Source organism: Pollicipes pollicipes, unplaced genomic scaffold (genome assembly GCF_011947565.3).
Source record: "Pollicipes pollicipes isolate AB1234 unplaced genomic scaffold, Ppol_2.1 Scaffold_4881;HRSCAF=5763_pilon_pilon_pilon, whole genome shotgun sequence".
NCBI classification, from domain to species: domain Eukaryota; kingdom Metazoa; phylum Arthropoda; class Thecostraca; order Pollicipedomorpha; family Pollicipedidae; genus Pollicipes; species Pollicipes pollicipes.
Genome location: NW_023596576.1, coordinates 9,713,844 through 9,737,660, shown reverse-complemented (window position 1 = coordinate 9,737,660; position 23,817 = coordinate 9,713,844). Strand labels below are relative to the sequence as shown.

Below are 23,817 nucleotides of genomic sequence, written 5' to 3'. Positions count from 1 at the left end.
AGATTACAAATTAATTGCCGTCGGCATCACCTGAAGCCTAATGAGCTCGCCTGTGACTGCGTGCAGGGCTGCATGACAGATGTCGCTGCCGTCGGCGTAGCTCGTCACAGGGTCAGGAGCTGACGGCTCGCCGCCAGCTGACCGTCCACGCAGACATGAGCGCGCCGTCCAAGACAGCCTGCCGGCCGGCTGCACGCCGGGCTGGGCGAAGGTCCACGTGGGGACGTGCCACTGGCGGAAGAGCTGCCAGACGGGCGCAGGTCCACGAGGGGACGTACCACTGGCGGAGGAGCTGCCAGACGGGCGCAGGTCCACGAGGGGACGTGCCACTGGCGGAGGAGCTGCCAGACGGGCGCAGGTCCACGAGGGGACGTACCACTGGCGGAGGAGCTGCCAGACGGGCACAGGTCCACGAGGGGACGTACCACTGGCGGAGGAGCTGCCAGACGGGCGCAGGTCCACGAGGGGACGTACCACTGGAGGAGGAGCTGCCAGACGGGCGCTCCGCTGCGGACAGGCGAGGCTCGCCGAGCTGCTGGCGCGCAGCACTCTAATCAGAAACAGTGAAGGTGTCCGCTCCACCGAAGCCCATTTCCGGATGAATTGGAGGGCCTCCTGTCTCGCTGCAACTTGCCTGCAGTTACACATGTCGTACAAAATAATTCATTTTGCGCTCTGTTCGCCAAAAAGTGAGGCCAAAATTTTACAAGTGAATTGCAACGGAAAGAATGAAGGGCTGACGAAGTGAAAGATGCCATGTAAATCTAGAGGATGTTTCGTTCTCGGCAACGTACAAAAATATGAGTAGAAGCATGCCGTCCAAGTGAACATAAACTAATCAAGGTTTAGCTGAAGCTGCTGAAGCATTTGCATTCTTCTCCATATATTGAGCAACAGACTGTATTCCGTCGGACGGTCAGAAGGTGATGCACCATACAGGCAGACGCACCGGTCTCTCCAGCAGGAGGCTACAGACGCTATTTCCATGTCAACCGCAGGGCATCGCTTGCAATATTTATGCTCAACAAATGCCAGTTGCAGATGATAATGCCACTGCACTTATACCTATTTTGATTTGTGCCTTCAAAACGCAGCGTTGCACCCTCCGCGTCCTGCACCTGTTAGTAACGTGACACCATAAATGCTGAGCGTCCATCCTAGCTGGGCGTGGTGAAAAATGTCGTCCACCCGTGTTACACAGCGTATGATTTCAGAATGTGCGAAATAATTACATATATGACACATGACACGCCTGTGACGCTCTGGACGAGTAGCACGCTGGACAGCAGCGTTTTGGCTGAACAGCACTGCAGGACGGCTGTGTGAATACCCGCCTTCTGATAAGGTAGGCATCCCTGTGCCCTCTGATCATGTGGGCATCCTGCGCCCTCTGATCGCGTGGGCCACCCTGCGCCCCTTGATCGGGTGGGCGACCCTGCGCACTTTGATCAGGCGGGTGTCCGTTCATTCTCTGATCAGATGGGCATCCGTTCAATCTCTGATCAGGCCGTCTCCCAGACGTCCGACAGGTCCTTTTGCAGCTGCTCCATCCACACCGAGTAGACGATCTCCCATTCGGGGTCCGGCTCCGGCTCGGCCTCCGACTCTGCCGGCGAAACGAGCGCAACAGGGCGTTAGTGCGAGCGGGACGGGCGGGCGGCGATCATCGCAGGTCGGCGGACTGTCGTGACTGTCCTTTATTTAAGACATGAAGGGCATGACATTTAAGGTCGGCGGACACTAGCGCTGTGAGCTGTGCGGAGTGGTCGTGACAGGAGCTCTCATCGCAAACCCACCCCCGCTGTGATCTGTGCGGAGTGGTCATGACAGGAGTTCCAGTCACACACCCACCCCCGCTGTGATCTGTGCGGAGTGGCCATGGCAGAAGTTTTAGTCACAAACTCGCCCCCGTTGGACTAACCAGCAAACTCCAAATGAAGCCTCCCAAGCCCCAAATGACACCCCCTCAAACCCCAAATCACGACAACGTAATGGCGCATTGGTTAAACCGGTACTAACGCCAGCAACCATACACACACACACAGTAATATTTTTAGGACGACGTGATTGCTAGAAGAATAAGATTGGTCCACTTTCGAGACATTCGGCCCAATTTCTGCATTGTGTGACCCTTCGTAGATGCGTGGACAGTCGGTCACAAAGCACCCTGCTTCGAAGGTCCATGGATATAACTGGACGCAATGATCGAAGCAAACGGGATGGGATACTACAACTAGCATCTTAGGGTGGTTATCCGGATCTGTCATCAGGCTTCATCACAGGACCAACCACACACGTTCGCGCTGAAAAACCAAGAGTTGGGGGGGGGGGGGGGGGGGCGGGGGAGGGGCACTAACCCGTTTCAGTGACCGGGCTGTCCGTTGTTGTCACCGTCACGGTTGTCACGGCTGCCGTCGATGTACCCGATCCCGCATCCGAGTTCTCTTTGGCCCTGAAACACGGGTGCTTCAGGTTGCCACAAATGGCGTAGGCCACAGTATGCAGCGTAAATATGTGCTGTTCAATGCACAGCGCGCGCGTAAGCGCTGTACCCGTCAGAGACCATGGCGGAAGGAAAGGCGCGCATCTAATCAAACCACGATGACGCGCAGTTTCGAAGCAACGGTGCATTGCGCAAGGGTGCTTGAAGGTAATAACAACACAGCGCGGCAAGAGAAAGATTGCTTCGTGTATCCACATAATTTTCTCTTGACATTGCAGCGGTTTTCTCCCGAATAGTGCTGAGAAAAATGTCATGCCCTTCAGCGCACCCGATCTGACCTCACCTGGCAACATCCCGAGCAGCGACCGCGTGGTAGCTGACGGCTAAGCATAGCACGATGAGAACGAAACAACCGGCCGCCTTCATCTGCAACAACAGCGGGTGTGCTCAGTGTGCGTCCACGCCCGCTCGGCACCATATGCGGAAGACCCCCGTTCACTGGCTGGCGACAGATGATCGATTGCCTTGGTCAAGGATACGAACCATGTTTCTTTACCGATGGTGCACGGAATCAACCCACTGCATGCGCCATCAGAGCTATTTCGAAAGCTCAAGTCCGACTGGAACGAGCGAAAACTTTAGCGGCTTTTCCTCAAGAGCGTCATGGCAATGGGCTTGACGCCCACAAAAGTGTCACACGGCAGGCTTGAGCCTCAATGTCACGTTGGATTTCTGATCGGCGTGATCCCTTTGACCGAACAGCGACGATAAAACGCATTGGTCGCCCCATTGAATTCATGGCACGCAAACAAGCTCATCAGTGCAACTTAGCTTACATTACAGGGACAAATGACTCCAGACCGGGTCGCAAGATCGGGGCCAGGGCACGGTCCGCTCAGTTCATACTTCGGACCGTAACCGCGATGCTGATCCCTCGTTAGCATCCCAAGAGTCTTCACACAAAAACCCGCCGTGGGTCGCAATCATCACTGAGTTCGTGCTCAGCCCACCGCGTCGCCCGCTGGCAAGAGCTCGGATCAAGCGGACGCGAGGACGCGTTTCCAGCGGAAGAAATGGGATGTGAGAGCCGGCCCCAAACGACACGGCTTTAAACGACACGCACGCGCAGCACGGCGTCGTATGATTCTCATCTCTGAACACTGCGGACACAAACCCACTGGCTGGCGGTCCTCTTGGCCGTCAGCGACACGGCCCTTCTCCTGACCGGAACTCGGTGGGAATACTGCCGTTCCTGACTGGTATTCCGCTGCCGTACACCTTGAAACAGCCTCGACCCGAGCCCGCTGGGACCGCAGGGGTCACTCACTGGTGGTGCGCTGTGGCTGGTGCGGGACCGCCGTCGAACCGTACCCCGCAGAGTCCGACTAGGCAGCAGCTGGCGATGTCGTCTCACCCCTGCGACCCCTCGGCCCCTCTGAAGGACGCTGCGTCGATCGGCAGAGCTCGGCGCGTCACGCTGCCGCCGTCGGTGTAGGACTGATCTGGTCCACTGTCCGAGGGCCCGGCCTACGCCCGGACCTGTCTGCCCCCGGGTCCGCCATATCAAGACCGACCGTTAATTACTGATACCGTTCCCAGAACAAGTTTTGGCCTCTTCGTCTAGGAACTCCACAGCTTGACTGCCAAACGTACAGGCCCTTGTCATAAAATCCGTCGGCCGGTACGGATAATGAGGTGGGACAGTTCTGTGACGTTCTCTCATGGAGTGGTAGTCAAAAAAACTTCGGACTTCTAATCACGAAACGTGCATTTCGACGTGCGTTCGAGTACTGTCGATTCATCTGTTCACCATGCGCGCTGATAGCGTGGTCGTGAGCCGCATTTGTACGTTCCTGTACGGCCCGCTCTGTTATGAGAAAGGCCCGGCGAGGTGCACCTAGGTCAGGATCTGGGCAGCCACAAAACCGGTCCTTAAACAGGATAGATTGCCGTGTTTCACCCCTAGAAGCGCACTCGACCTTCATTCGCAGGCCGTCGGGACTATTCCACGGACCGCTAGCCGAACCGCATTCGCCCGAGTTCATTGACTGAGTTCGGGTTCGAGCGTCGGCGCGTACTCTGAGGCCCAATTACGTCAGCTGGGCGAGGTCGGCTTGGGTGTCAGTGCGCGGTGAAGAACCGACTCGACCGCTGCAGCGTTGCCGTGATGCTGGAGGACGGCGTGCGGTGCTCTGCCGACGGCACCGCAAAAACGCGCAGAATGACCAGGCGCGAAGAGAGAGAATGGCGCAGGGCCCGCACACGGCAGACGCAGACGCAGAGAGAGAGAGAGGAGAGAGAGAGAGAGGAAGGGAGAGAGAGGAGAGAGAGAGAGAGAGAGAAGAGAGAGGAGAGAGAGAGAGCGAGAGAGAGGAGAGAGAGAGAGAGAGAGAGAGAGAGAGAGAGGAGAGAGAGAGAGAGAGAGAGAGATGAGAAGAGAGATAGAGAGAGCAGAGAGAGAGAGAGAGAGAGAGAGAGAGAGAGAGAGGAGAGAGAGAGAGAGAGAGAGAGAGATAGAGAGAGAGAGAGAGGAGAGAGAGAGAGAGAGAGAGAGAGAAGAGAGAGAGAGAGAGAAGAGAGAGAGAGAGAACGGTGATGAATTCAGAGCAGCATACCATAGTTCAAAAGTGGCGCAGCTTCTCCAGTGGCCAAGACGCTAAATTGTAAGGGCCCCCAGCATTGCCGTGCTACCAGCCTTGTTGTTCTCTTCCATGGATCGCGATGACCATGTGAGATGCGGGCACCCCGTTTAGATTCTTTGCACTCAACTAACAGTGGCAGCGAGTTCAATTTCGGCCATTTTTGCTGCTGGGGTGACCAAGACGGAAAACATGTTGGGAATTATAACTGAGGTGAGACGCGTTTTGTTTGAAAAGGTGATATGGCATAACCTCACCCGGCATTTTTCAGCAACCTCTCATAATTTCCGGAGACATCGGAATAGGAAGATGGCCCCATTTCTTAGTTTTGGAAAAGTGGTACCCAGTGACGTTGCTTGGTCACGAAGCACTGAGTGGTGCAAAAACTGTATGTGAGCTCATACATTCGGGATCTGCCAGCTCTGTGAGTTTGTGTAGCATTAAAGCAATAGCCTAAGAGCTTGCACATGTATTTTCAGCTGAGTTCTAAAAATCTGAAAATGCTGAATTACCGCTGGCACCTTTGAGCTGCAATTAGCAGCTCAATTAGGGCTTATGAAATGCAGAACATTACTATCCGCTCGACTCCGTCAATGTCATCTGGACCGGAATTTTCCTTTTCACTAGGCCTACCATGTGCTTAAGAGTTTAGAGTTAAAGCAATTAATATAGAATACTACACATCTGGTTTATGTCCCAGATATACGTTTAGACATACTTCCATGTAAGTCAGGTTGATAATGAAAGTCATCATTTGGTAACAGTGGGTTTTACAACCGCTGAAAATGCTACAAATTAATATATTGATTGCTTGTTTTTGTAGCCGGTTACAATACTTCCATGGAATTTGCTCAAGAGAAAGATTTCAACGTGCTGAAATGTGTCAAATTTTGTCTGTTTGTTATGACAGAAGCAAAAGCTTGAATACAGATTGGATGGACATAAAGACGTGTGCTAAGCAGAGCCGGACCAGATTGGATTCCAAATTACAAAAAGCCAGAGTTGCGGGTAGATTGCATTCTAGTGAGCACGACAAGATGGGTCCGGGTTCAGCACCAATCTTTGACGTGCTCTGATACATATACCAGTTGGTTCGGGAGGCGAAAGGGTTCCCACGATTACATGCTGTGATTGTGTGACCGCATTGGATGGCTTGTGAGAGGTTCCCCCGGATGGGACCAGGCAGAGTGGTCTGTCGTGCTGGGCGACGCGAAAGCCTCAAGCTGTCATCTTTGGAAAACGTCACGGCGAAGTTAAAAGGCTGCTAAGCAGAAGCGGAGCAGATTGGATTCCTAAAAGTTAAAAAGCCGGAGTAGCACGTGGATTGGATTTCAGAGAGCACGACCAGATCAAACCGGGCTCAACACCGATCTTTGAAGTGATCTGCGACACATGCCAGTTGGCGGAAGGCGAAACGGTCCCCACGGTTACATGGTGTGATCGTGTGACCGCATTGGATGGCTTGTGAGAGGTTTTACCGGATGGGACCAGGCAGACTGGTCTGTTGTGCTGGGCGACGAGTCCCAAGCTGGCGCCTTTGGAAAACGTTAAGACGAAGCTAAAAAGAAACGACTAGTTTTTTCGAAGAAGCTGACATGTATTTTTTGGCTCAACACAACCAGCACACGGAGGCAATGTTAGAATGCAGCAGCCTTCTCCTTTAACACATTTGCCAGTGGAAGGTGAAAGCAAAACAGATGGAGCCGGGCTGGCTTTTGAGTTGAGCTGAGTTGCCAACTGGCTCTCTCTTTAAATTTATCCATTCACCAGCAGCGTTTCTGGGATAACCCTTTCCGAAATAAGGAGCCTTCGGACAGTGGTGATACTTTGATAAAGTTCCCACCGCTCGAATTTGTGAATACAAAGTTATAATACAATCTTTTGTAAGAAATGAGTTTGAAGTTGCGGCAGCTGTGTCCGTTGGCCGTGTTAGCTCACGTTTTATTTACACATGGGTCACGACTGCTTCTGGGCATCTCCGAAACATGGAACGAAATATCAGCTGACCCGGAATAATTATACTTTACTTTTTTGACACCCTCGCCGCCACCCTTCTAGTACAGGACTTAAAAACTTCGCCGTTTGTTGCAATGTACTTCATAATTTCGAAATCGACTCGATGACCGATAGAGACCCTCAGCCTTTCATGCGCCTGGATTGCCAAGATTACTTTTTGAGATATAACTTTTTGCCGCAACATTTAAGGTACGAACAAATTCGGAAGTTTTACATGCTGACTGCTAAAAAGCAAGGTGATAAAAGCATACAAGGGTTTCTTGAGAAAAATCAAGTGACAGAATGAAGGTCCTTGTTTCGGATATTTCTTGTCGGGCTATGCTTTCTTCCACAGTTGTGACCACCACCCTGGACCGGTTGCACGTGGACGACAGCCGCCACCACCCTGGACCGGCTGTCCGTGGACGACAGTCGCCATCACCCTGGACCGACTGTCCGTGGACGACAGGCGCCACCACCCTGGACCTGTTGTCCGTGGACGACAGCCGCCACCACCCTGGACCGGCTGTCCGTGGACGACAGGCGCCACCACCCTGGACCGGCTGTCCGTGGACGACAGGCGCCACCACCTTAGACTGGCCGTCCGTGGACGACAGGCGCCACCACCCTGGACCGGCTGTCCGTGGACGACAGGCGCCACCACCTTAGACTGGCCGTCCCTGGACGACAGCCGCCACCACCCTGGACCGGCTGTCCGTGGACGACAGTCGCCACCACCCTGGACCGGTTGTCCGTGGACGACAGTCGCCACTCCCCTTGACTGGCCGTCCGTGGATGACAGGCGCCACCACCCTGGACCGGCTGTCCGTGGACGACAGGCGCCACCACCTTAGACTGGCCGTCCCTGGACGACAGTCGCCACCACCCTGGACCGGCTGTCCGTGGACGACAGTCGCCACTCCCCTTGACTGGCCGTCCGTGGATGACAGGCGCCACCACCCTGAACCGGCTGTCCGTGGACGACAGCCGCCACCACCCTGGACCGGCTGTCCGTGGACGACAGCCGCCACTCCCCTTGACTGGCCGTCCGTGGATGACAGGCGCCACCACCCTGGACCGGCTGTCCGTGGACGACAGCCGCCACCACCCTGGACCGGCTGTCCATGGACGACAGCCGCCACCACCCTGGACTGGCTGCCCGTGGACGACAGCCGTCACCACCCTGGACAGTTGCTCGTGGACGGTAGCCGCCACCCGCATCACCTGACCGCGACCTGATTGCAAGACTGCTTTGTTGCGTGTTTGAGGATCAGCATCAGCACCATTGGCGGGTGAAGAAGGTGGGACACCTGCTATAGTAACTATTTCTGTATTATCTACCCTCACACCACACCACAGTAGAAGAGTAAATTTCGGGAAGCTGCCGGTCTACGGCACGCATTGCTCCACGGACATTCACCTGCACCTGCTCGACATAACGGGCTTGATCCGCTTCTGCATGCAGGACGAAAGCACATACGTTCCATCAATGAATAACTTCCTTGTCTGTCGTAGGCCTTTAGCGTTTTCGGCATTTAAAGACAAATAGTTCAAATTTCACATGACAGCTTTGTTTCATGCAAGCAAGTAAAATCAGCATTATTACGACATCAAACCCACCAATTTACTTGTTCTTTGAAATACCTGCTAGACTGCGACCACTTTCTCTATTTACCATCTGAAGTTCCTTCTCTGGCCTCCACCAGCACATTTGGTCCCGTCCCTTCAACACGTTGCATATTCAGATGACGGAAGTAATTAGAAATCAAGCGAAATTATCACATTATCGCGTGGCATGTGCAAACTAGAAAACAGCCGATTAGTTGGGTTTCATCGGGCTACACATCCCAGACATTACCAAACAGGAAACATGAGTGCTGCTTTAAGTGCGCTCTTCCAGGAAAGTGGTCGGGCGGGGACCGTGGGAATGGTCCGGGGAGGCGAGAACCAGCCAGGCGCCAGGGCGCTGGGGCAATCACGTCTTACTGTGAATGCTTAGTGAAGAGGATTTTCACATGGATAATCTCTCAATCACAGGAAACGCTCAGGCCGACGCTCTCAGGTTAAAGGGGTAGTGAGGATTGTCCACGCTCGGGCCGACGTTCTCAGGTTAACGAGGTAGCGAAGATTGTCCCGCGCTCAGGCCGACGCTCTCAGGTTAACGGGGTAGTGAAGATTGTCCACGCTCAGGCCGACGCTCTCAAGGTAAACGGGGTAGTGAAGATTGTCCACGCTCAGGCCGAACGCTCTCAGGTTAACGGGGTAGTGAAGACTGTCCACGCTCAAGGCCGACGCTCTCAGGTTAACGGGGTAGTGAAGATTGTCCACGCTCAGGCCGACGCTCTCAGGTTAACGGGGTAGTGAAGATTGTCCACGCTCAGGCCGACGCTCTCGGGTTAACGGGGTAGTGAAGATTGTCCACGCTCAGGCCGACGCTCTCAGGTTAACGGGGTAGTGGAAGATTGTTCACGCTCAGGCCGACGCTCTCGGGTTAACGGGGGTAGTGAAGATTGTCCACGCTCAGGCCGAAGGCTCGTCAAGGTAAACGGGGGTAGTGAAGATTGTCCACGGCCTCAGGCCGACGCCTCTCAGGTTAACGGTAGTGAAAGATTGTCCACGCCTCAGGCCGACGCTCTCGGGTTAACGGGGTAGTGAAGATTGTCCACGCTCAGGCCGACGCTCTCAGGTAAACGGGGTAGTGAAGATTGTCCACGCTCAGGCCGACGCTCTCAGGTTAACGGGGTGGTGAGGATTGTCCACGCCAATATTGCGCGAAAGAGAGCCCAGAACGGGAGAAAATTATTGGCCAAATCGGCACCCAGGAACTGCAAGGGGAACAATACAACTGTTAACCACCACATGCATCGCCCACTAGACCGCACGGCACACTCAAGGGCAACGCAGACAATATTGATTGAAAAACTGCGGAGGGTGAGGGTGAAGCTGTGCAAAGAAAGCGCCCCGTGCCGTCAAAGAGCGGTATCGAACGACCCCTCCCGTGGTGCTGGGAAAAGAAGACATAGCCAGGGAGTTCCCTTGACTTGAACTCTATCGAAAATATGTGGGACATCCTGAAGGCGCGCCTCAGCGAGATGGACTCTTCTGGAGCGTCCCGATGTTGAAGGGAGACGGAGCGGGCGAACAACCGTCCTCCATGTTCTGCAGGCTTGCGAGTGACAAGGGAATATGATCGTCAAGTGTCTGGCATTAAATTGGGAGTACGACAGTAGGTGAAAACAAAATGCGACATGTGTTCTTGGTGTTTTTAAGATGATGGAAGGGCGAGAAATAATTTAACACCCTGAAGAATTCCTCGGATTGCCATTTCGAGTTTTCGTGCTCAGTTCGGACATCCGCTACTCACCATCTTCCGATTCGAACCCCGGCGCCTAACGACCGAAACAAAAAAACTCGACCAGGTCACACCAGTCCCTAATGGCCGTTAGCACGAAGGAAATAACCAGCAATGAATCACGGACCGGGTTCAAATGAAACTGAGGGATTTTTTGTACGTTCTAAAAACAATTGCTCGCGACCTTATTGCCAGTATGAAAGTAATTCTTAGTGCTATTAATTGAGGACTATCTTAGATTATGTGTAATGTGATCATATGACATTTGAACACATGCCCGTGTACGTCATGTATCCAGGCAAAAAACGGAAAAATTCAGGATGAGTATGCGGCATAATAATTGATGCATTCCCATTCCTCATGAACATACCCTCAAAATCGTAAGAATGCGTGCAATTCATTGAAAAATATCGATTACAAATTTGAAACGTTTTACCGGCATGTCTGAAGTTGTTTTGGAGTAGATATTGGTGTTCCTTCCACTCTTTGTGGGTCGGTAATTATTGTCAGAAAAACGCCGAAAAGCTTAATACACGTTTAGGCCATCAACCCATGCAGATTACGCCATTACATGGATGATGCAGGTTTGTTGAAGTGAGTCGCATCCCTCTGTGTTTGCGGTGGAATTCATTCTTAATTTCTAGGCCCGGTGTATTGCTTTATTTGCCTCATTATTTCCAAACGTTAAATTCGCGAGCATCTTTTGTATGAGCGACATCGTCTCGCATATTGTTGTGCTGGAAAGGAATCTGGCGCGGCCGTAACCATTTATCTAAAACTGTCTGTATCTCCCGTTGACTGGCACGCGGAATTTCTCCAGAGAACGGGCCAGATGCGAGATCGTAGTTGGAATTTTATCGCAGATTTTCAACGAGCACATGCTGTGCAGGTTCAGAATCAGACTTTCTGATCTTGCAGCCTCAAGCCAGCATACTTTTTAAGGCTCAGCTAGCTGCGATTTTTTCAGTGTCTGAGGATATCATTGACCACCCAGACCAAGACGCTTCTAATCTCGCTCTCCAATGACTTTAAGAAAGGGTCCGGAAATGCTAACCTTAAAATGCCAGAACAATACCGTCGTGGGCCGCAGACATTGGTAGGCCGTAGGTAAGCAGACAACAGGCACTGTAATACGCATAATGGTCAATATCCTGAGATATGGAAGGCCTGGGGATGTGAACAAACAGAGCACACTTTGATTTTTAGGCCGTGAACCACACACTGGATCAGCAATGTTCGTCAAATATTTCCGCATGTTCCAAGGGACGTATGGCAGCACCGTCTAAATAAGCTAGCTTACCACTGCATAACACAAACGGGTTATCTTTCGCGACAGGAAAAAAGTATTTCATAGCCATGAATGGCGAATATACTGTCCCCCGGGCACTGGAAACCAACTGGCCGGAGAGAGAAACGTACGATTGCTCGAGTCTAACCAGATATTACCCAATCCTTCTATTTGTGTTTGTTTGTGTACCTACCAGCTCAAGTTCCAAGAAAAATGAATGCACTAAGTGCATACTCCCCGACTCACATGTTAACATTCCTCCGCCATATTGTGAATGTATGCAATAATAACACATGCAACCGACGCGACAGGAAAGACTGCTGCAAACACCTCGCCATCGTCTGAAAACCACAACAACACCACACCACACACACACACCCACACACAACACACACACCAAACACACACACACACACACACACACACACCACACACACACACACACACCACACCACACACACACACACACACACACACACACCACCACACACACACACACACACACACACACACACACACACACACACACCACACACACCACACACACACACACACACACACACACACAACACACATACACACACACACACACACACACACACACACACACCACACAAACACATGCGCACGAGAGAGCACGTACCGCCGCCAAACACAACCGCTATCGCCTGGACAAATGCCATAAATCCCATCATGGCGATGGTGAGTTGTGTGGCCTGCAAAATTCCCAAATCCGGTTTTGTCTTGATCCGAGCGTAGTCCAGGTTTTCTGCTCCGGTCCAGTCCACCTCACGGATGCATCCGTCACCGCGGATTTATCCGATCAGTAAGCACCCTGATGCCAGCGCCGAGCGGCCGTGTCCCCGGCGAGCTGCACAGAAGCAGGAGGGGTGAGAGGCGGAACTGCAGCAGCACGGCCAAGGCTAACCAGAGTTCACCAAAGCTAACCAAAGCTAACCAGAGCCTACCAAAGCTAACCAGAGTTCACCAAAGCTAACCAAAGCTGACCAGACCTCACCAAAGCTAACCAGAGCTCAGCGGCGGCAGCAGCTATGCGTCGTGGCCCGCGGCTCGTCTTCCGGAAGACTCTGTGGCCGGCGCTCAAATGATGAACGGTGACGGAGACGACATGGACGCAGCGGGCTGAGTGCGTTTGAGCCTCTGTTGTGCCGGGGTTAAGCTGCGGCGGGTCCCTTGCCAGTCCCGCCGCGCGCGCGCTGCATCAGCTCTGGGTTGAAGTTACTGAGGGGATACGCACCTTCCAACAGTACGCCCACCACCTGGGCTTGGCACTGGCGTTGTTCTCCTTGACGGTGCAAGAGGTGCCGCCGCTCACAGGCACCGGTGGCTGTGTGCCATCGGTTGTCATTCAACGAAGCTTATTTCACTGACTGGGAGCCGTGCAAACACACTATAGGAAAGAACCGCGACCGCAATTCGCGCTTATCTACGCCAGCGATGGGGCAGGAGTGGTGAACAGGGGGTGCATGAGGGCTGCCCCAATTGCCTTACCTTCTCCTCAAAAAACTTCCGTCTGCTAGAAGAAGAAACAACTTAGTGTCAAGTGCCGAGTGGGTGTGACCAGAGCGGTCGGCTACATCCCAGATACAAAATCAAGCATCAGCACTGCGACGCTGCGTGGAGAAAGCCGAGGCGCACATCGCCCTCTCCCCCAACAGCTCTTCAGAAGATTTATCGTCCCCGGGAGCGATTCGGTCGAGTCCGACGAGTTGATCATTACACGTCAGGGGTAGCGGCATGCTCAGCAGTTATCACTCCGCTCTCCGCTCGTACTCCGTATCTCCGTATCTCCGTATCTCCGTATCTCCGTATCTCCGTATCTCCGTATCTCCGTATCCTGCACCCGTGTTTTGAGGTCAACTCACGTAGCACACATTTTTTTTGTTTTTTAGACCTCCCAGCACCTTAACTTCTGAGGCGGCAGCCCATCTATGTTGTCAATGGCTTAGCTCATTTGGCTGAAATCGCTGAAAAAGACACTGAGTAGGTTGACAGGGCAGTTCACCTGATCAGAAATTAACCGATAACTCATTCTCAAAACCTTCATAAAACATCTATCTTCCCGGTACCCTGGCATTTTCATGTAAATGGCACAGAAAGAGCCGCAATACAGCGGCGTGTTCTCTTCTTTGTGACTCTTAGTTCGGTGGGATCAACGATAGGCAAGATCAAACGATAAATTGACTGAATTTGAGTTGCCAAAGCAATCTTCACCACGCCCCCAATGTCACTTCAACAATCACCCAGTGGAGCGCGCAGGCCGCCCCAGTTCATAATGGAGCTCGAAAACAATGGCAGCATACTAAGATAGCTACCGTACTTCCGCTTTAATGGTGTCAGCCAAATAATCTTCCCTTGCTTAAGTATACAACTGACATCGTTATAGCCACTTGGATAATAGCTTTGAGTACGTTCAAATTAGCATGCTGACAATAACCAGCAAACGTTTATAACACGCTCCCGGCGAGTGGCGCATCATTTACGGCACTCCCGCCATAAGGCCCTGCTACGCGCGGCCCACCCGCCGGCAGATACTAACGATTCCGCGCTGGCGGGCTGAAGTCAGTCTCATGCCGGGGTGATGTCGGGCTGCAGCATTGCCTCCGGCCGGGCTTGGCAGGCTGGGAGCGCTGAGCGGCACTACCCAGCAGGCGCGGCGGCAGCGCCGAGCTGGTGCCTCCCCCGTCGGACGGCCGTTGGATGAACACGTTGTCGGTCCGGCGGGCGAATGGTTTCCAGCGTCCCGCCGTGGCGCTGCTGCAGGCGTCGCCGGCGGCGCACAGCTGAGCCCAACCCCCGTTCACGGAGCCACCGGACAGCGCACACGCTGGCGCGTCCTACACTCCGCTTCGCGTCCACGCACCTGGCCGCTGAGGGGCATCCAACGGTCCGCGGCTCTCAGCGCTCCCGGTGTTCCACCGATATGAGACCCACTGAGGGTCGTCCGCTAATCGTCCTTCGCTTCCCGGACCAACCCAAGTGGATGCCCAGCTAGATGTAAGCGCCAATCATCCGCCTGGCCTCTGATCCCTCCCGGGGGCATCGCGGAGCATTCTGGCCCGGAATGCCTCGCACCCAGCCCCATTTTTGGGGTCGCAGTGTGTGGTGCTCCCACACGGTATTCGCTTTGGACTTCCGGCGACGCACAGCGACCATAAAAGTTTAGAGTGCTCATTATTCTGGCTGCGTAGTCGGCGGTCGGTGGTCCTGCGGCCAGGCTCGGCCGGGTCACTGGAGGCGCCGGACCCGCCTCGGAACTGTGTCACGGCAGTGGATCCTCCACGCGTGGGCGCCCCTGTGAGGCGCGACGCACGCTCCGACTCGAGCATGCCGTCTGCCCGGGCGCAGCGTTACCTGCTCGGACCTGAGCGGTCGGATCTGATCTTCTCGAACCTCAGCAGCCGCACCTGATCTGCTTGGACCTAAGCGGCCGGACCTGATCTACTCGGACCTGAGCGACCGGACCTGATCTGTTCGGACCTGAACGGCCGGACCTGATCTACTCGAACCTGAACAGCCGGACCTGACCTGTTCGGACCCGAACGGCCGGACCTGGTCTACTCGGACCTGAGTGGCCGGACCTGACCTGCTCGGACCTGATCTACTCGGACCTGAGTGGCGGGCAGTCTGACCCACCACCGCCGGCGTCGTCTCCCGCATCGCTCTGCGAACCGCTCAAAATCCGTCTCGCAACAGTTGTGGCCGAGTGACCGCTATTTTTTGCTGCTACTCGCTGACACTGGGCTTGGTCAATGGCACACGTCGATCCGGAGGACGAATTCTTTGGGTGATAGCGAGGTGTGGTGGAATGTAAATACTGAAAGCAGGGTTTTCTCCGCGAGGGATCGCAAAAAAGCGGCACAGCATGGGCGAAAGTGCCTTTGAGGATTGGAACTCGAGCTGCCGCGTGACGTAACAGGACATGCATTCTTAGCTGCTCTGTTATGGCTAAGCGTCCTTTGATCCACGAATGAATTTTGAGCACAGAGTGAATTTAAAAGCAGAGCCAAATCCAGATATACGATTCCGGGAAATATGAGTCATGGTATGAGCCATTTGAAAGGTGACATCAACCCCCCCCCAAAAAAAAAAAAAAATATGGAGGGCTGTGGTAAGCTACAATGATGCGTATAGCCTGCTTATTTGTTGTCAACCCCCGGTCTTCAAAGGAGGCTGTGTTTGGCTGCGCAAGGTGGTCCCGGAAAGCAGTGTAAAATGATCACCGTGGGATGCTCCAAAGTTACAAACCAAATCAACTGCCCTACTGCGACCGGCTCTCACGTAATGTAGGTCTGGCTTGTTCATTAACTTTCATCACACTTATCTAAGGGCCTTGGTACGTGCCGCTTTCCGCCTGGACATAGTTGCGTGGAAATGCGAAACTCATCCGTTTCAAGAGAGCATTTTCTACTGAGCATGGTATGAATCTCGTTCGTCCTCTGAAGTCTGTGGTCACGCATGCAGACAAGCCATCCCATGCGTGCTTGATAGTAACTTTGAGACCTAGATAAGACAGTAATATTAGCCTTATTCCTTGATAGAAAAACCAGGAGAATGGACATATAGTTGGGTTGATATGTCCGCAACGTGCCTTTATCGAAACAATAGCAAAAATGAATACTGAACACTTCTTGAACACTTCTGCTATTGTGAATATGTGAATGTGAATAATGCCCTTCGCTAAAGCACTGAACAAACTTACGTAATTTTGAGACCATGCAAGTTTACCAAATGAATGTATATAAGCAGACAGGGACAAAAACATATCCTTCAGCCAGCGGCAGGTCCAGGATTTCGCCAATGGGGGGGAGGAGGGGGGGGGGGGCACGCAGCATTGCGGACCTCTGCAGTCTGGGAGGCCTCCAAAAAGCTCTTGGATTTCGACCGTTTAACTTCAAGGTGCTCATGCATTCATTTTTAACAACGGACGTCATCTTCCTCAGCGCAGCCCCAGAAAACCAAATGAGGTTCGTATGTGCACACGTGGAGAGCGTTCATTTTCTCCAAATAGTGGTGAATTCTGTAATTTTGAGGCTAAGTGTGTCGGAAGACAGATAGCAAAAGGAGTTAAGACTCGCTGCTCGTGCCATCAAAGTCAAGCACGGAACTTGATTCCAAGGTCGGCTACGGCTGGGTAGCCTCCGGCGGCTAGTCGTAAGGTCGATGTGATTGGGTGATGGCTAATGGCTAATGCAGAGTTTTAGTTTTAACTGTATTCCAGGAGTTCAAATTATCCTAGCATTAAAAATGCATCAGGAACGTAATGCACACATGTGCTGAGTAGTGCACATTCAATAACCACGAAAATGACATATACGACGCTGGTCACGCAAAACATTACCTAAGGCAATTGAGTGCAAAAATGCATCTGGACATACCCGGTTGCTGCTCTCTGCGGCTACAGCGCTTAGGGAAATCGTCATCGTGTAGATCTCAGACCTATATGCATGAATAGACTTAGTCAGGCTCGTACACACAAGTAGGCGAAACAGAATGAGTGAAGAGACTTTTGGTGCTCACAAACACAAGTGGGGTTTTCGGCAGCAGAGTAAAGTTCTCCCGACTTCTGACATTTTGGGAAAAGCCCTCAGCCAATGTAGAGGGCCGCCGAACATCAAGTACCCCCGGTTTGTTGTTAACTTATATGGGCCGCAAGAGAAACACAGGACCCACCATAACATATGGGGCGCACTGGAACACAGTCTACAGCCCTTTGGGCTGTTGATCGTTTTGGATATTTGGACGGCGTAATGAGCCTTAAAAGCCTTGCTAATCAGCACCCTCACAGGAGTAATTATTTTTGTCTGTTCGTAGGCCCTTCACTTTCGCTTGCGACTGTTCTTGGACGTCTGGGGACCCGAAGGTGTCCAATTTTGTTGCGTTTGTTAAAACACCACATCCGTTCGACCGGTCGTGACCCCCTCCAAATACTATGGGGCCCCGACGGGGTCCTGGGTGGAGGGCATTGACCTGGTGCCCCCGTCCCCCTCTGGATCTGCCACTGTTTTAGCCGGATTCCACGCCTGAGTTCGCCCAGCGCTCGCTCAGATACTCGTGCAGCTCACTGAGCATGCGACAGCCTAAGCAGAATAGCAGCAATGCCATTCAATTCCAAAGTCAATGACAGGCAAGCTGAGCAAGAACAAAAGCCGGTCAAACATCGCAATCGCTTGAAGTAACTGCCACGCGTGCTCCTGAGATAATGCTTGCGCTGACGGGACTCTGCATCAGCTCGCAGTCGACTGCGAGCTGGCTGGCTGAGAGGTAACCATCTGGTATTTCAGCAACGCGAACTGGTTATGCCAAGATATAGCCAGTCTAGTCAATGGTAGATAACATTTATGTCTGCTTTTTCATTTCAGTCAAACCGCTGTCATAGTACTCCCAAGCACGTATTTGTTCTAGTCAACTTATAGCTTGCCAAAACAACGCTGATGCTGAATTGCGGTGATAAGTAGAAGACGTTAAATAACACTGCATTCAACGATCTATTTGCAAGATTAAACCGTAGCCCAGTAAGACACACGCACTGACTATAGGCCACCTTGGCCGCGTAAGAGGACATGGCCTGGATCACAAAATGTCAGCATATGTAAACAAGGAGCATGGCATAAAACAACGCAAGTTTCGTAAGGCTAGCTTCATCGTTTCTCCAGCTACGCCGCAGGCTGTTTTGATGACGGGTAACTCCCACAACGCCCCCGCCCCCCCCCCCCCCTCTCACTGCAAAGGGAAGTCCGCGGATGGTTGAGGACTTCACTGCAACACATGATCAGCGCAGGAGGTACGACGAAGCGTCACCCTCGATAAGTGACACGAGAGCCGCATCTCTAACATTCCTACAACGTCGCGCGTCACATGCCTACATTCCATCCAGAAAAAACCGCGAGGTTTCACACCAGCCAGCCAGCCGAGTGGCGTCTGGGGCGAGGCGTGGATAGTGACGCGTCACGGGCCGGCCCGCTCGTCGATCACGACGCTGCGGCGGCTGTCAGGGACGCGTCGGCGCCGTCGCCAGCCTACGCCCGTCACGGTCCAGATCGGCCGACAGGCCGGGTCAAGTCGTCTGGCGGCGGCGAGCGATGGCCGGCCGACGATGCAGCTGGGACGGGCCGCTCCGGCCGGCACGCCGCCGTCTGCCCGGCAGCTGTGCCCCACCGTCTCGTGCTGGCCAGCGCGCTAAGAGGCTGTGCTCTGCGCCGCAGGTGCAACTCCCGGAACGTGGAGACGGGACACAGCCTGTGTTGAGACATCCCAGTTCGTTGCAAGGGGGCTCGCCAACTGAAGGAAGAGTACCATGGTAGAGTACCATAGAAGACTACTGTGGTTCATGAACCATGGCGTAAACCACGGATTTGCGATTGTACAGCTTGTAAGTTGGCACTTTTCCACGCCCACCGAAGGGAAAATCCATGTCGTGACAAGTCTGCGAGCTGACAACCACAGCGAGAATGCGACCCGCAAACCGGACCAACGATACTGGGTCAGTGGTTGCGAAATTGTAGAGTTGGAAAGGAGAAACAAGTGGTCAAGCCGATCACATTCGTCTAGATTGGACTTTGGGTGCATTCGCAGCGACTCCGACGACAAGAAATCTATGATACCGACGTCATTAATGTCACTATACCCCATAGATTCTGGGCCTTTTGGTGTTAGCAGCTTCACGGGCAACGAAGATTGTACGTCACTGACGTCACGTTAAGTCTTTGCGGACGCGCAGAATCTTTTTCCACGACTTGATCGAAGTGGGACGAAACTGGTGCGACATATTCAATTATAACCAAATCATTTCATTCACTCTGGGTCGACACGGGTTATAAAGACATAATTTATGCGGTACAAACAGCATCATTTGCAGTTGCCATTGCCAGGAGCACGCTTAGATGAACAAACGGAAATATCAGTGTCTTGGCAGGCGCAGTTATGGCCACGACATTCACGAAGATGTTGACGAAAGGGTGTCGCGCTGCGAATACGTCCGACAAGTATTTTGCGTGACGTCACGTAGAATCGAACATTTTTGGTGCGCTGCGGATACGCTGAGTTTACTGAGTAGCATCTCGGAGCACTGGACGCTAGTTCCTATGATGCCACCCTGCCGACAGCCTCGTTCATAGTACCGTTGCTGATCATCATATCACTTTGCTGGCCACCATACCACTGCCAGTTCATATGCCATGGAGGTATTACAGCTCACAAAATACCGCCTCATGCTACGCGGCTGTCAGCTGCGGCGCCTGGCGTTGGACTATGGTCGGCTCCGGCGCCAGGTCGTCAGCGAGCTGCGCCGAGCCGACGACAGGGCCGTCATGTGCTCTCCAGCCGCCTGCAGACTCTCCCGGCGCCCGCCGACTCGAGTGACCGGAGCATCCGCTCGCCAGCCGGCCGCGTCCACAATCTGGGGTGACTTGCTGCCAGCAGCGAAACCTGCCGCCCCACGCCGGTCACGACTGTGACGTAACGCTCCAGCGGCGCCGCGCCGGCGCGCCGTCCGGCGGCGGGGACTGCGCCGATTCAGGTGACTCAGGAAAAACAGGCGCTTGTGCGGAGCCAACGGTGACAGCGGCGAGTCCTCGCCTCCGGCATGGCCGCGCCGCAGTCTCCGGCGTTGTGAGCCATGACGCTGTCCACGCGACGACGGACGGCGGCTGCCACTTCCAGGCGCATCACGCGCAGCTCATTGGCGGTGTGTACTCCCGCTGCGCTGGGGTTAGAATACCCCCCCCCCCCCCTGTCAGTTTTCACTGTGAACATGCGAGATGGTGCTCACCTCTCACTGCGGAGTGCCGCTCGGAGGTGCGAGAGGAATGTTCCGGCGACAGAACTCAGTGTCGCATCCATTGTCACAAGGACAACGAACAACGAATGCATCAGGCTTGTGCCGGGTTCCCAATATTTCTTCCCGGGAACGGGCTCCTGGCTTCTGGTTCCGAAACCAGGAAAAATCCAGGAAGCACTCTTGAACTAGGTCGAAGGCACACATAGGAACTAGGATCCTGCCTCATATCAAACCCGAAGGTCCAACAGCAGCCAGGATTCAGCCTGACAGCATGCCGGAGAACCTAGCAAGAATCAAGATCAATCCGATGCCAAGTCAAGGGAACCAGCAAGAGCAAAGATCCAGTCTAGCACTGCGTCGAAAGATTCATCAAGAAGCAAGATTCAGCTTGAAACACGAAGAGATCCAGCAAGAACCAAGATGCAGCTCAGGATTAAGCTGAAATCCGGCAACAACCAATATCTAGTCCGGAGTGATGCTAAAGGCGGCATAAGAACCAGAGTCCTACCTGAGACTCTTGACAGCCTTGACTCTCTGGGTTCAGCAACGTATTCCTCAGGGACACAATCTTTCAAAATATTTTGGAAAGAAAAACAGGAAAAATGGTCAAGCCTGACCCATTTTTAGAGTTGGATCGGCTGAGGCCACCCAACAATATGAAATTGCACCCCTGGTGTTTGCTAATGAAAACAAATTAGAAAAATGTGCAATGACTATTTCAGAAAGCTCTCTCAAATTTCAATTGCTAAATGCAACCCTGTCACAGTGAGATTTTGCAAACATCTGCCACACTTTTGGATACTGAAACATGCGAGTGCACGCATGTGAATTTGACCATTTCATTTTTTAGTGTGCATCCAATCTTGTAAAGCAAAATTTCTGAATACATTGGAAGTTGCTGCTTCCCTACAATAACCTCAGTTTTGCCGAAATAATCGTTTCTTTGCTCTGCAATCGGCTTGTCAGCAAGTTCCCCCTTACCAGCGACTGTCATGTAAGCTTTTTTCCAACCCATAAGCCCTCAACAGCTACAAACACAGGTGATCGCAAACTGGGTTTGTCAAAAGAACCAGTATGAACCAGAATCCAGGGTTTATTCCGTCGAAAGAACCGGTGGGAGCCGAGATCCAGGGTTTTGCTTCCTTGAAGAAACCGATGAAACTAGCAATCAAAATTGGGAACAAGATGCATGTCTGGGATGTTTTTATTCTGCAACAAAACATAAGATATGGTCGTAATATGGTCATATATATGATATAGGCCCCATCATATCACCGGACTGGTGTTAAGCGGACATACGTCAACAGAGGGCAGTCGGCGCAGCGAACGTGAGATGAGCCGGATAGTGTACGTCAAGATACACCCCACCGCCACTGATCTGAAAGGTGATTTACGAGCCACGCACCACAAAATAAATCTTCACACCTTAATCGATTTCGTGTAATTATCTCGGCGGAGATAAGGTTCGGATACTGCTTTGACGGTTCACTCAGCATTTCTTTCAATGCCTCCAGCCAGTAGTGATGAACACCGCGCTTATGTAACTCGGCATGTTTTTCGCTACTGGCATTCGCCTTTCGACTCTTTCCGCTACACTATCATACATTGTCCGTGACGCCCCACAAATGGTGCCAAGTCATCACTACTCGATGTTGGCGCCAGACGTCATGCGACGCTTTTCCATATACTGCATGCACGCACGCGAGTGCGCGTGCACACCGTCAGAGGCAGAAATGCTTTCGACTTCGGCTCATGCCATACCTAAATGAAATTGCATTCATTGATAGCGAGTAACGCACTGCTTCTAGATTTTCCTGGCTGCTATGTTTCAATGGAGTCTATCGTGAAATAACTTCGCTTAACCTTTTATCCTGTAGGAGAAGTTTGCTCCAGAAGAACCCCTACGTTATAGACGACCGACGCGAAGCTGGACACCCTATTTTCAATTTCCGTGGCACTTAAATATGCACAAATACTTCTCCGGGGCTGGGGCTCGTTTCCGGATTCCGATAAATGCGATGAAATCGTCATGGTATGCTTGAGGGTTCGAGAGAGTATGCCACATTTTTTGTACTTTGCAATTATTGTTTAGATCAAACGCATCCGATTTGATTAGAGATGCCAGTTTTCTAGAAGTCCTGAATAGCCCAACAATTATTTGAAGATCTGTGTATTTTTATTTTTGAAGATTTATGCAACATTTATACAACATTTATTTTAACGTTATTATTTGATTTATATCTATATTTCTCCCTGCAGGAGAAATTCGTTTTGACGCCCATACCATTATGAAAGTAATACATTTCATTTGCCTTGCTTTTCCACATGTGTGTACTGCAATGTTCGCAACACATTAATTTGTCAAAATGTTTGTATAATAAATGTTGGGAAGCTTGAAACACTCTGTTTAGACAAAAAAGACACGCGAGCATGAAGCTTTTGTACCGCGTAGCATGACTGATTTCAGCCCTCCTCCCCATGTCATTTAACGTAGTGACTTTTCAAGGTACAATTTGGCTTGGAGAAGAGGAGTATGACATGATTTAAAGTGACGCACTAATTCAAACTTCAACCATATGTTTCTCAGAAATGGGCCTTTCCCGTCCACTGGACCAATCACGAACGCTTTTATTTTCCCTAGTAGAGGTTGTTGTCGCTGAAAAATTGTAATCTTTGGTCCGGCTGCAAACACTCTCGACACGCGTGCACACAAACCTGCGCTGAAGTGAAATGATCCGGTGGGGACCTGAATGAATCAATCCAATTATATAATCCGTTCCTAAGATATACAGGGCGACATCAATGCCCCTTCCCCAAGTGGGCGATGTAAGTGGCCAGTACCCCAGGAGATGTATGGTTGGAATTGTACAAATTGAAGATGCCAGGTCAGTGTCGTATTCGGCGGGGCATGTATATGTCTATGCATGTCAGTCGTTCCGGTGCTTGTGTGGAGGCCGGTCGTGAAATTGCTCAGTACCAATGAAAGCCGATTAGCCAGCGGACGATATTTGGTTCTTACAGCGAGCAGAGAAAGTGTGCTGCGCTGAGCTGTCCACACTGCTGTGCAGCTGTGCGAAAATTCGTGCAACAGCCCAGCCATTAAGAACATCTTGTTGCCCGAGCAGCGATACCGCGGGGATCACACACACACGAGTCGATGCAGCAACACGGGTGGCGGCACCACCAGCACCAACGACGGCGCGGCTTTGTGCGATGAAGCAAGCGGAAGCCGCTTGTCTAAGCAAATATATTTTTCTAAGCAACTAACGCGCCTGTGTCTGTCTGTGTACAATTTTTTTT

At 52.3% G+C, this 23,817-nt stretch overlaps 1 protein-coding gene across 1 annotated transcript; it reads right to left on the bottom strand.

Moving 5' to 3' along the window:
* Positions 1 to 887: 887 nt before the first annotated feature.
* Positions 888 to 14,417, bottom strand: LOC119101591 (uncharacterized). Its single transcript, XM_037224940.1, has 4 exons — positions 14,278 to 14,417; positions 2,787 to 2,869; positions 2,358 to 2,452; positions 888 to 1,606 (listed from the first exon to the last, which is right to left on the bottom strand). Exons 1-4 carry the CDS (start codon positions 14,308 to 14,310, stop codon positions 1,503 to 1,505), a joined length of 315 nt encoding a protein of 104 aa, XP_037080835.1. The 5' UTR covers positions 14,311 to 14,417; the 3' UTR covers positions 888 to 1,502.
* Positions 14,418 to 23,817: the final 9,400 nt, after the last annotated feature.